Source organism: Dromiciops gliroides, chromosome 1 (assembly GCF_019393635.1).
Source record: "Dromiciops gliroides isolate mDroGli1 chromosome 1, mDroGli1.pri, whole genome shotgun sequence".
In the NCBI taxonomy this organism is placed as follows: domain Eukaryota; kingdom Metazoa; phylum Chordata; class Mammalia; order Microbiotheria; family Microbiotheriidae; genus Dromiciops; species Dromiciops gliroides.
In genome coordinates, this window is record NC_057861.1 from 387,528,284 (window position 1) to 387,542,810 (window position 14,527).

The 14,527-nt window shown below is 35.4% G+C and overlaps 1 protein-coding gene across 6 annotated transcripts in view; it reads right to left on the minus strand.

Annotated features, from left to right (window-relative positions):
• The window catches only part of ERBIN (erbb2 interacting protein), a 192,161-nt gene that overhangs the window by 40,337 nt on the left and 137,297 nt on the right, over positions 1 to 14,527 (minus strand). For all 6 annotated transcript variants that reach the window (XM_043987553.1, XM_043987538.1, XM_043987530.1 and 3 more), the window contains exons 15-18: positions 13,698 to 13,767; positions 7,229 to 7,328; positions 3,045 to 3,166; positions 1,825 to 1,998 (exon numbers count right to left, since the gene is read on the minus strand). In XM_043987553.1, coding sequence (XP_043843488.1) covers positions 1,825 to 1,998; positions 3,045 to 3,166; positions 7,229 to 7,328; positions 13,698 to 13,767 — 466 coding nt within the window. The remainder of the gene's footprint in view (positions 1 to 1,824; positions 1,999 to 3,044; positions 3,167 to 7,228; positions 7,329 to 13,697; positions 13,768 to 14,527) is intronic.

Consider the following 14,527-nt stretch of genomic DNA (forward strand, 5'->3'; position numbering starts at 1 on the left):
TTTACTTTTAAGCTGTTCAAAACAATACAGTTAAACTGAAATAATTAAACAAATGGTTGTATAGCACCCACTAAGGATGATGGTGTATGTCCAGGAAGATGGGAAAAGGTACATGTGGGAAATTTAAATGATAGGGTGAATCAACATAACTATATCAAGACAGAGAATCAGATCTACAAAGAAACCTGGGTTCCCACAGGCCTCATAGGAGAGCTTAAATAGCTACCTATACTACACCAGGGAGCTCTTCAGTTGAGGATGGCATCATTAAACATTAATAAATTAAGTTATTGAAATTTGGCATAGAAGTTTGAGACTGGTATTTCAGGATGAGCAGATAGCAATGTTACAAAAAAGTAACCACAGCAGGCATTGGTAATCAATGGAAAGAGAGCTTACTATCAACTTTCCCTCTTCTTCACCCCAACACTTACTATTACTTAAGACAATTTTTGTTGATCACCTATCAGAGTAAGTTGCTTTTTTAAAATTTTTTTATAATTTTTTTTTTTTTTTGCAGGCAATGGGGGTAAAGTGACTTGCCCACGGTCACACAGCTAGTAAGTGTCAAGTGTCTGAGGCGGGATTTGAACTCAGGTACTCCTGAATCCAGGGCCGGTGCTTAACCACTGCGCCATCTAGCTGCCCCCCGTAAGTTGCTTTTTAAAAAAAATTTTGAATTATTTATTTAGAATTTTCCCCACCTTACATGTAAAAACAAATTGTAACATCAATTTTTACAACTTTCCTATCCCCTCTTAAGAATTCAAGCAATTCAATATAAGTTATACATGTGCAGTCGTGTAAAACATAGCAGACAAAAAAACTTTAGAAAAACACCCAATAGCTTGATTATTGCAACAATAATAGCTAACATTTATATAGTAGCTTATACTTGACAAAGAATTTTCTTCACAATAGCCCAGCAAAGTATCACCACCATTATCATCCTCATCTTATATTGCTCATCTCTGCTTCAAATTATTTTCCCAGTTACTATTGCTAATTGTGTTTCCCTCCGTCCTATTCACTCCCCATAATATTTACTCTATTTTCTATCTTCTTTTACCCTTTCCTTCCTCAAGTGTTTTGCTTCTGACTTCCCCTCCTCCAATCTTCCCTCCCTTCACCCCTCCCCCTTTATCCCCTTCCCCTCCCACTTCCCCACAAGGCAAAATACATTATTATTCCTATTTGAGTGTGAATGTTATTCCCTCTTTGAGCCAATTCTGATGAAAGTAAGGCTCATTCATTCTCCCGCTCCTCCCCCATCTTCCCCTCCACTCCATGCTTTTTCTTGCTTCTTTTATGTGACATACTTTACCCCATTTTACCTCTCCCTTTCTCTTTCTCCCAGTGCAATCCTCTCACCCCTTAATTTTATTTTAAAGATGTCATCATGGAGCAGCTAGGTGACGTGGTGGACAAAGCACCCTCCCTGGGCCCAGGAAGACCTGACCCCAAATCCAGCCTCAGACATAAGTCACAGAGTGAGTTGCTTTACTTAGGCACAGCAGTTGTCAAAACTTTGGCATATTTCTCTTCAAAAGTTATTAGTTCCTGAAATATTGTATGTCTGCAGGTTGTTGCTACAGTACTCCTCACAACAACACCTACCCCACCCCGATCCCAACAACATTCTCCCTCTCTGCTCCTGCACTTCTCTCAGATGATCAGTTGCAGGAGCAGAGGCTGGAAGCACTGAAGTGCGGAGGTGAAATTTAGTTTGATGTGAAGGATAATTATACAGACTGTTATTTAAAAAAAAAAACAACTAAACGGGGTTTTCTTTTTCATAATTCCAAGGTGACTCATTTCTCTAACCTTCACACCGACATCTCTTATGGCACTTTGTTGATCGTCATGTAGCTGTGAATCCTTCCCAGAACCCTCAGTCATTTCTTCCTCTTTTAATCTGTGGACAATTGTTTGAACTGTTTTGACCATATTTTTAAGTTCATCTGGATATGGTGTTGGATATCTCTTCAGATTTCCCTCCTATATGTATAAGGAAATAACAAACCACAGAGAGTAAAAACACCAACAATTTTAACTATGATAAAATGAAATTATCTTTTTTGTGTTACAAAGATTAAGTCTCAAAATGTTAAAGTTGAATTAGCTAGTACCTAAAAATGAATCTTATCATAAAACAGTAAATGATTTCAAATTACATTAAAATGCAACTTCTTAATTTTAAAATAAAAAACAAGACAAAAAACACCACAGAAGCATAGTTAATGTTCAATTGTGCCTTTTCTTTCTAGAGGGAAGTAAATGAAATTATACTTGACTCCAAGTTACATATAGACAACTTCACATTTCAAAGATTAATATGCATATATTATTTGTACCAGTGACCAAATACTTTCTGGCTTAGTTTTTATTATCACTGACTGAGATTATGCTTAAAAATCTTAGGGGCAAGTCTTCATGATGAGCAAAATATTAAGATTTGCCTCTAATATTTTTAAGCATATCAACCAAGATTTTTGGTAACTCTCACATAAAATATCCCTTCTATTACTTCTATTCTACTGTTCAACAACGAAAACAGAATAATAGTACAGAAAAAGAAAATTTAGGGTGAAAATGACCACTCCAGCTCATACTAATTTTCTTTCTCCTTTTGCCTCATAATATTTGTCTATACCCTAGCATCTTAAACTGTGACCCATATGGGGTTGTGAAATATTGAGCAACGGTAAAAAGGTTATGGATGCCTATTTTTTAATATGCCTATATACCCAAGGTCATGTAAAAATTTATTGGGCAAAAAGGGGTCATGAGTAGAAAAAATTTAAGAAGCCCTGGTCTATACCACCCAATTTGGCACTTAATTTATCTACCATTTATCCTACCATGGATGCTTTTTACTCATTTCATTTGTGTGAGGGCTTATCTTTCCAACAAGATTAGAAGTTCCTTGAGAGATACTCTTTTTTTTAAACTCCTAACCACTCAGGACAGTGTTAGACACATAGTATTCAATAAATATTTGCTGATTTAACTTCACATTTGGAGAGAGAAGAAGAAATACTAACCCTGGGAGGTGCCTCCCTTTCATCTTTGTCTTCATCACATTCAAATGCCACTTGAGCCCGCTGCTTCCTTTGTTCCTCCCACAAAGAAGGATTAAAACTTTCATTATCTGATATGAACATAACTAAAGAGAAAAGGGGGAAACAGTAATTATTATTTACTATGATTATAGGAAATGATTTCTTACTCATTATTTTAAGTAATCCATTTAAGTATATGTCTAAGTCAGTCAAAGTTAAGCCAGGTCAGAAGCCTTAGGCCATCAGCACTGCACACTGTCTTTCAGAATAATGTGGACATGAATTCTGACTCAGGGAAAATCCTCTCTAAAGTTGTATGTCTCTCAGTACTCTATCATTATGCTCCTGAATGGAGATGGCCAACTGTAACAAATTACACATGCTGCTTTCTTGCTGTAGATTATTAAAGGGAGATGACAACATTTAAGTTATTTCATCCAGGTTTTTTGACTTTGCCAATTCTAATATTGTTATATAAATGTATATTACCTGATATGTAGAGAATAAAGCATACTTATCACATAAGATATAGTACAGTTTTATGAAGATGAGAAGTCAGAGGATCATTTAATCATAGGTTTTGGAATTAGAAATTATCTCAGGGATCACAGGATCATGGATTTAGAATTGGGAGTCCTAGCAGTGAAGATGAAAGTGGGCAGCACTTAGGGTCAGATAACCTGGAATGGATTCCTGACTTTGTCACCTTAGGCAAACCTCTGTTTCCCCAACTGGGTAATGAGAATTGGATGACCACCATGCCTCCTTCCCATTATAAATCTATGACTCTCAAAGGTCACGTTGTCTAGTGATTTTGTTCAATTACATAATAACATAAATATAAACAAATGATATTGTGTTTAACTACATCTTGAAATCATATACACAGAATAGAGAAGATTTTAATTAATGCAGGCTTATCACATCTTTCCATTTATAATTTATTTGATGGTCTTTGAGATTTACTGTGTCCTAAGAATTTATCAGTCTAGGAGGCAGCTAGGTAGCACAGTAGATAAAGCACTGGCCCTGGATGCAGGAGGACCTGAGTTCAAATCTAACCTCAGACACTTGACACTTACTAGCTGTGTGACCCTGGGCAAATCATTTAAACCCTCATTGCCCCCCCCCCCCCCCAAATCATCATCAGTCTGACACCAACCTGGTAATATATTTCTCTGAACTTAGTTACTCTGGCCCAACAGTGGTAGATATATTATCTGTCACCAGATTTACAGTTAAAGTAAGTAATTCTATATTTCATATTAGCAGATACAGTACCCATTAAAAAAGTCAAGTAAAAACTAAAAATCAACACAAAATGCAAACTTTATAGGTTTTGTTATTTAACACGACATAAAGGCAGCAGCAAGCTAAACAATGGAATATTCTTGGTAAAGCAAAGCAAAAAGATATGCTAAATATTTGGAAAGAAAAAAGGGAAGAGGAATTCCTGAGGATTAATTAATTAACATCACTCTTATAGTTCACTTCTTCCTAGTACAAAGGGCATTATAAAATGAGATCCTAGCCTGTCTTTCAAATACAAATTATTCACACAGATAAAACTACAACATATTACTGTACCTGAAAGAATATAAAGTTTTAAATTACTTTATTATTAAACACAGTTAAGTCCAATTTAAATTACTACTGTTAACACTGTAAGGAATCCAAATCATCAGATAATATAATTGGCTGTGTATTTTGGACATACATTCATCTTTTACTTCCCTTCTTATTTCCAAATCCATTGGGGGGGGGGCAGGCTTCTGACAAAGTATTGGAAAGGCTATAGAATTGGGGGGGAATGAAGGAATTGGTTCTACTTATTCTGCTTAAGGTTTTTTTTTTTCCATTTAGGTTAATTTATATTGCTTGTTTCTTTATTTCTCATGTTCCCTTTGCTCTAGTGGAAATGCTGTTAAAGGTGAGAACTTTATCATGTACCTTACTGACAGCAATTTAAAACTTGGATATATGTAGAGAACAACTAAGTATCAATTTTTTTCACCCTCATGCAATATACTAATCTAAGAACTGTCCATTTTATAACTCAAATATTTCTAAAATACATGTGAGATTCTGTGATTTCTCCTAACTTCATAGGCTCACTAAACAAAAAAAAGTCATAAAATCAATCTGTATGAGATTCACAGCATGATATACAAAACCTTTTCTTTATGTGTGCAAATGCTTGTGTTTGTTGATAACTGTTAAGTTTGTTATTTTAAAATATATATTTGGAAACTTTTAAGACAGAGTAATGCCTAATTACTTTTGCTCTTACTAGATGGCTAGCTAGGAGTACAAATTTAATATATACCTTGATTTTAAAAAGGCTTCTCAAAAAAAAAAGCTTCTCAAGATTCTGGCAAATTAGATGGAGACATAGGGTGAGACAAGAGGAGAGTCAGATGTATTTGGTATTCATTCAATGATAAGACTGAAAGAATAATTACTAAGCTCAATGTGGAGTGCTACAGGGCTCACAGTCTGGCTTTTGTTCTGGTCATTATTTTCATTAATGCTTTGGATAACTTAGATATGGCATGCTTATAAAACTTTCTAATTATATAAATCTGAGAAAGATGGTGAATAAATTGGATGAATCCTAATCCAAAAGGGGGACATGACTATTTTAAGAGATTTGAAGTATCTTATAATACAGGAGAGATTGGACTTGTACTGCTCAGCAAGAGAAGGAAAACTAAGACTAGGGAAGACAAGAAGGGAGATTTCAAATAAAACAAAGGAAACTACTTAAAAATTAGAGCTAACTAAATATGGAATGTGCAACCTAGAGAAATGGAGATCTTCAAGTCAAGGCTGGCCAGATTAAGCACTGATCTACAGGATGCTTTCTCAGTCAATCAATAAGCATCAATTAAGCATAAGCCAGATACTGTGCTAAATGCTGGGGAATCTAAAAGAAGGTAGAAAGAGCCCTTGCCCTCAAGAAGCTCATACTCTAAAAGAAAGGATAAAGATGCTAGACCCACAGTATCACAGATCTCTGCCTCTAGAGAGGTGATGGGGGAGTCCAACTCAAAACAGAAACAGAGGTCACTCAACATACATAAGACTGCCTGGGGGACACATATGGACTTAGGAAATACATATTAATATTACCTAAGTTCTTTGGTATATTGATGTATTTGGTAAACATCTCCCAATTACATTTTAATCTGTGTTGGGCTGCAGCACTAAGGGTATTGTAGATCACATACATGTTTGATACCTCTGACCTAAAGGTGTCCCTTATAGGTTAAGGGACTTGCCAGGGTGATGCAGCCAATATGTGTCAAAGGGAGAACCTGAACACAGGTCTTCCTGGCTTCAAGGCTCCTTTTATCTATCTAACAACTGCTAACTTTTAGTGAGAGAAACAACATGTAAATGAACATGAAAACAGGAAATTTGTAAAGAGTTCATGGAAGGTAACCCTAGAGAGAAAGGACCCAACAGCCAAACAGAGAGCCTAGAAAGGGTGGGAAAGTCTTGCAGATTTCTGGGAATTCTATGTGGTAAAGTGAGTGCATTTCAGACATGGGGGAATGCACAGAGAAAGACACAGATTGCTGTGTGCAAGGAGGCCAGTGTAGGTGGATCTTAGAGTATGTGGAAGGAAGCAACTATAAAAACTGGCAAAGGTAGGAAGGAGCCAGGATGCTTTAAATGTCAAACAAAACTTTTATATCCACAGGCACAGAAAAATAGTTCTGTTATTTAGATCCCTTTGTTTAGAATGGAATTTAAGCCATCTTTGATCCTCTCTAGTTCCTTTGTATTTAAAATCAGAAATTATGGTGTGGCTGCAATGGTGATAGACAGAAACAGATGGCAAAAAACAAAGAAACATGTCTTTGTTCTATATACACCACTGGAGAAGCCTTTATTCCACCAATGCAAATGAGTATGTGTCCAAGAACGGGACCTCTAATGGATTATGTTTTCCATTTCTTGAAATGTTTCAACTGTGTGCAATAGAAAACAAAAATGTCTCTGTAAAGTTACTTTCACATTATTTGGCCAGGCATTTCTGATGAATTCCCCAAATTCCATTTAAAAGATCTTAAGTCTTAGACTGGAGGAAAAAAAAAACAACTTTATAAGCTTGCTTTTAAATGGTCAAGCATGTAAAAAAAAAAAAATTAAACTCCTACCATCCTCAGTCCTTGGCTGCTGAGGGAACATGTAGTTTGTAAGCACCATTTTCTGTGTTTCTGGATCAGTCTCTTTTTGGAGAGGTATTAGGGGTTTGGACTAGGAAAAGAAAAGAGATGATTAAATATTTATTTTCCAATAATATTCCTACCCAAATTTTTCCAAGTTACTAACTGCCTTCCATTTCTTCCCAAGGTACCCACACATGCTACTTTTTAGTACCTTTTTTAAAAACAATATCTATAAAAATCTAAATTAGTCTTCTAAAAAGGCAAGCTCAAATTATTATATCATCTTTAATTAAATAATAATACACTTATAGCTAATATTCATTCAGCAAATATTAAGCACATAGCATCATTATTAAACCCCGGGGAAGATAAAGGTTTGGATGAAGACATGATTCTTATCATTATGATACTTATAGTCTAATAGGAGACATCTAATGGTAAGAAGTGTAATAGCAGCTTTATGGTTCAAAACACTTTCAGATATATTGTATCATCCATGATACAAAACAAGCCTGTGAAAAAGATAGTGCATTATCCTTATTTTATAGATGAGGAAATTGGGGCTCAAAAGTGAAGACACTCAAAAATCTCTCAAGTCCTTTTAACTATGAATCCTATGGTCCATCTATGATAATGAGTGGGAGGTGATCTCACCAGTTACCACACAGCATTACACCATTTCCAATATCCAAATTCTACACTCCAAACTTGATCTCTCCTATTTTTTGCCTCACTCACTTTTCTTATAAACATGAAAAATGCTTTTTCTCCTCACCAGGATGTCAAAATCACCATCTTTCCTCATTACCCTGATCCATCTCCCTGACTCCCCCGTAATCTGTCCAGGCCCAGGGTTGATCTGCCCAGGCTGCCACATAGACATTTCAATGGAAACTACCCTGGAATTTCAAACTCTGAATATTCCCAATAAGTGATAGCATGATGGGATTTCTCTATTTCTGCTCTAGGGCTAATGAACATTGCTAGATAAAGTCAGGCTGCTCTTCATCTGAAAATGGCTCAACAAGATGCCTTTATTCATATAAATCCCTGTACCAACCACTGCAAAACTTTCTTCTCATGCTTGAACCTATCCCTCCCCCTGCCCACGCCACGAGAGAAGATGATTGACCTTCCTACTTGACTGACAAGCCTGAAAAAATCTGAAGCAAATCCTGCCAACTCTTCTCCTCCAATCTTCAGGATTTCTCAGGTATATCACCTACTCTCTCTCCCTCTGTCATTTCAGAGGAGGAGCTTCCCCTACTGCTTGATAAGGCTAATCCCTGTAAACTATACCCTTAATATCCACTCACCTCTACCTTCCATAAGATCTTGCATTGTCTTTTACTTGCATTTTCAATCTCACCTTCTCAAAAGTATGCACGGACACGGACACGGACACGGACACATACACACACACACCCTCTACAAAGATGCCCAGGTCTGCCTAATCTTTAAAAAGAAAATTTCCATTGACCCTTCTAACTCATCCATCTACCATCCTCCTTTTTCTTTCCTTTCCAAAATACTAGGGAAAATGTTCAAAACTTGGGTCTTAACTTTTTACCACCTATTTTTTTTTCCAATTCCTTCCAATTCCTCCATTAACCATTCTATTGAAATGGCTCCATACAGATGACCAAATTCAGAATGAGCTTTTGTTTTAGTAGCTAACAGAAGTTCATGTTGATAAAGATTTTTTTAAATTATAAATAAATTTACAGGGGCAGCTAGGTGGCGCAGTGGATAGAGCACTGACCCTGGAGTCAGGAGGGCCTGAGTTCAAATCTGACCTCAGACACTTAACACTTACTAGCTGTGTGACCCTGGGCAAGTCACTTAACCCCAATTGCCTCACTAAAAAAAAAAAAAATAATAATACTTAAAAAATAAATTTACAAATAAAAATATTTTAAAAGATATAAAACTTTTAAAGATTTACAAAGGATTTTCCACATAAAAGTCCTGTGAGGTAGGTAATACATTATTATGCTCATTTTACATATGAGAAGAATAAGAAATGTAATAATCTCCCCAGAGTAATGATTTGTAAATTTCTAAGCTAGGTTTCAAACAAAGGTCTTTTCAGGTCCAGTGCTCTTAATGCTTCATCATTCTACCACTGGCATTTGACATAGTTCACTACTTCTTCCTCCTAAATATGCTTTTCTTTTGGAAAAGGAGTCAAGGACTGGATAGAGGGGGAGAAGAACCAAAAGAGGATATCTCTGAAGCCAAGTTCTCTTCTTGGTCCTCTTTTTCTTCCCTATATTTATTTCCTCCCTTGGAAGACTTATTCATTCCACAGCCTCAACTATTACCACTATGTACGTAACTCCAAAATCTCTGTCTCTGGCCAAGACTAAGTACCAAACCTGCATCTTCAATTACTTAAAGAATACTTCTCTGATGTCTTAATAACTGAAACTCAACATGGCTAAAGGGAAGCATAAGAGCTTTCCCTTTGAACTTCTTATTCTTGACTTGTAGCAGTTTTCGCTTTTGGCCTATAGTCGATAATTTAATCAACAAACAGGAATACTAGTAGCAACTGGTAGCCTGACCACTAATTTTTAAGGCATACTCATAATAAAATGTTAGGATTCTCAAAAGAAGTAAAATTTTCCATGTTCTATTTCATTCTGAAATTAAACCTATTTATCATTAACCTTCTTCTAACTTGGAAAATAACCAAAAAGAACAAATATTAATCTTCTTTAAAGAAGTAGAAAAAGAAAACAATGCTATTTCCTTAAAATTTATAAAATGCTTATATTGATGCTTGATAACCATTTGATAGCATAATTAAAAAATGGTAGTTATTAGGGGCAGCTAGGTGGTGCAGTAAATAAAGCACTGGCCTTGGATTCAGGAGGATCTGAGTTCAAATCCAGTCTCAGACACTTGGCACTTACTAGCTGTGTGACCCTGGGCAAGTCACTCAACCCTCATTGCCCCCTTAAAAAAAAATGGTAGTTAGTAAACACTAACCCCCCCCTTTAAAGCAAATACTTTGCTAATAAAATGGTAAGAAAGAAAGATACAAAAGATAGCTTTTACATGTAAAATACTCCTGAATGTTTCATTGCTTATGGAGACCCCTGAATTGATAATTGCTAGGAACATGTTTACCGTTTTCCTCTTCTCTCAGTTCTGACTTTGACATTCCTACTTGCTCCTAAAAAGGCTTGCTCATAGAAAGTAACCAGTTTTATTTTTGCTTTTACTTGAAGTAACTCTAATATACATATATCTTCAATGGCTCAACTAATCCTTTAGAAGTGTGACTACTGACAATGCTGCTCTTCAAGGAGAAAATAAGATGGAAAAGTGAAAAAAACAAAAAACACAATTTTCCTAAAATTGAGGGAAGGAGCAGTTACAGTACTGTAACAAATGAGTGACAACATGTAAGACTTCCATCCTAAGAGTCTGTAATAGAAATTCTGTTATATGCAGGCCACAATAAAAACAATTTTTGAAATAGTGAATATGCAGGTAATATTTTCAATATTTTTCAAGGTGAACATATTCAAATATATTAATTGTGTGGAACATAGAGTAACTTAACTTTCCATGTGTATAAATGTACTGTTTACTATGTGGTAATGAGTCCTCCAGTATATTCTTTTTTACTATTAAGAAAAATGCATATTATTAGCCTAAAGTTTCAACTGTAGGTAAATTAATTGAAAAAAATTTCAAAATTGAAGGTATTAATATAAATTATTAACTGCTGTAGAGTAAATATGGGCTTCAGTACTGTGAACCTATGATTTTATAAGTGTGGGTCCATCCTCTACTGCCATTCCCTTTATACTACAGTATATAGATAATGGACACTTCCAGGCTAGTATCTGATGCTTACATTCTGGGGGTAGAGTTCTTCAAGAACTGTGAGTTAATTCCACACCAGAGTACACTAGTAACTTAATTTATATTCAACTTTAAAGGTTAAAAAAACAAACGAACAAACAAACACAAAAAAACCAAGAGGCAGCTAGGTGGTGCAGTGGATAGATCACCGGCCCTGGAGTCAGGAGTACCTGAGTTCAAATCCGGCCTCAGACACTTAACACTTACTAGCTGTGTGACCCTGGGCAAGTCACTTAACCCCAATTACCTCACTAAAAACAACAACAACAACAACAACAACAACAACAACTTAATATACATTATCTCACTTGAGCACACATTATCTTAGTGAGGCATTCCAGTAAAACTTTAGTACAGAATACTTATAATATACATATACAATCTAATTATTAAATGATCATTTATAATGGTCAGCTAGGTGGAACAGTGGATAGTCCGAGGCCTAGAGTTCAAATCCAGCCTCAAACACTTACTAGCTGTTTGACCCTGGGCAAGTCACGTAACCCTGTTTGCCTTAGTTTCCTCATCTGCCAAATGAGCTGGAGATAGAAATGTTAAACCACTCCAGTATATTTGCCAAGAAAACTCCAAATGGGCCCATGGAGAATCAGACACCACTGAAAATGTCTGAACAAACAAAACATGATAATAACTATAAGAAAATTACTTTCCAGTTTTATGATTGGGAAAGATTATATTCTAAAAATTATACAATATCAAATTAATATGCTAGTAAAATAAAAGAAATACATCAACATTTACCAAAGAGAAATATTCTATGTGTATTTTTTGTATCTTACATGTTGGTAAGTAAACTGAGAATAAGTAGTATGAATTATAAAACAAATTAAGTTTATAATCCACCCTAAAAATATAAATGAATATTATCATTAATTCGGATAGTTGAAATGAATAATCTTATTAAAATTATACATATGATTATCAGCCCTCACAAAAAATCTTGGGAGATTAATTCCATTCTATATATGGGAAATCTAAATATACTATGTTTAACTAATGTGTCTAAGGCCATAGAGTGAATCATAAAGGTGAAAAAAATCTGAAGTTGACTTCCAAGAAACGTACAATGGTAGGCTTATATGAAGCCTACAGTAGTGTTCTCAGGACAAAAGTTTCCCAACTGAACTGCATATATCAGAAGTGCCTTTGACAAATGTCCCCTCCTGATGGTACTACATGGTCTTTCTCACTTACCAACTCCAAGGGAATACTTGTATCTCTAAACCAAGTCCCTTAAAGATAAAGGTGTCATTCATCAACATAATTCTTCCTTCTCACACCCCTCATGCTGGAGAACTAAGAATAGATTAATAGGATCATCCCCTTCCCAAAGGGTTTACACTTTGTGCATCTGTCTTTACTACTACTTCCCAATAAATAACTTCAAAACTGCTACGTGATGCGAAAGATGGAGTTCTATGTCAGAGTTAAAAAGCAGACAGAGGAATGGAAACCATAGAATAAAATGAACCTAATAACTAGTCCAACTCAATTACTTTAAAGAAGAGGAAACAGATCTGGGGAAGTTAAATGTTGTACCCAAAGTCACATAGGATTGGAGTAGCAGATCTGGGATGCAAACGCAAGTAGTCTGAACTCCATACCTATTGCTCTTTCTACTTCACAATATTTCAATTAAGCATTGGACTGTCCTGAGAGAATTGTGAAGAGGAATGAGATGGCCAAGTAGGAATGAACCATATGTGTTTGGGTTTTGTTGAAAAGACATGAAATTCAGAGGTCCAAGCACTCTGTTCCAAAAACTAGAGAGCTGTGGAAAGTAATGTTTCATATATATTCTCATATATATATTTCTGGATTCTTTTTTCTTATGGCATTATTTGGAGGTTTTTGGCATAATCATGTGGGGAGCTCCAAGAGGTTACTCGCGGATTCTTTCTTTCTATCCAAAAGACTTCCTATTAGGGTAACAGCCTATGTTTAGATCAATGTGGATATCAATTACCACAGAATCATAGGGCCCAAATGGTTTCTTAGTATTAGTCTATTAGAGATAGTTTAAAAAGATACCGAATCTCCTCTATGCCATCACAAGAAAGCTGATTATACATCTGCATGGTGACTAGAGCTATCATTTGTAAAGCATTTAGTAGAATGCCTGGCACATAGTAGGCATTTACTGTTTATTCTTTCCTGCTCTCCCTAGGCCAGACTGTTCAACAATACAGGTTCAGACTAAAAGTTTAAAACAGAGAATCTTCAACTTAATTCTCTTGCAGGAAGTACAATTTTCTTGAAAAGTTCTGTACCCACCCAATGGTAAAATAATTTAAACAACAGGTTCTCACTTTCTTGAGGAGTAGGAAGATCATAATTAGAACATTCGTAAAGGCCTACACCAAGCTATGTGTTTACCTCACAATTCATGTATCAGATCATTCTTATAGAAAAGAGAGGTTAGTCTAATATGATACACCCTTCACAAAACCCTGTACCCCTTTAAATAATGCCATGGCAGAATTATTCTTAAATACCTTCTTTATAAAATAATTAGGATAATAGCATACTAGTGAGGTAGCAGAACTGGTTTTACTACCTGGTTATCTGAGAGCCACATAGCAGTCAGCTGCTGTAGCTTTGTAAAACTAAAGGGCAAATTCTTCATCCTGTCAAAGAAACAAAAGAAAAAATTTGAACACGAATGTATTTGGGAATCGTTTTCAATATTGTAATACACAACAATGCTGCACTTGCAGTATGTAAAAAGCTGGAAAACATTTTTTAAAAAAATAGGACATTATAACAATAGCTGATATCTATCCATGGTTTTAAAGGTTTGCAAAGTACTTTAGAGATATTTTCTCATTTGGGCCTATTTACAACATTGTAAGATGAACAGGTATTACTATCTTCATTCTACAAACAATAAAACAGTGGCTCAATGAAGTTAAGTGATCTGGCAAGAGTCACACCACTAATAGTGGTATGGAACATCATTAAAACCCAGATTGTTCCTGACTCCAAATTTAGTAATCTTTCCATTAAACCCATGGTTTAAGGCACAAATTACATTAGAATGTTTAACAGAGATATGAACCATGAACAGCCAAATCATAATGTAACTATGGATAGTGCCTAGACAAGAGAGCATCCAATGTCTAAGAGTATTCTTATGGTTTAAAAAGCTATTATTTTTTTCCAATTGAACTAATTCAAGTATAGCTAAGAAAGCTATGGTGCTGTTTTATAAAGTTAACCAATGCTGATTTAGAGTAAAGCCAAACAAAATATTATGTGTAGTGACATAAAAGGTGCAATGGGAGATTTTTTAAAATAAAATTTTTGTTTAGAAATATTCATAATTTCTGTTGAGCCCTGCCATGAGCAATTTACATTTATTTATATCACAGAATTGTACAATGGTGG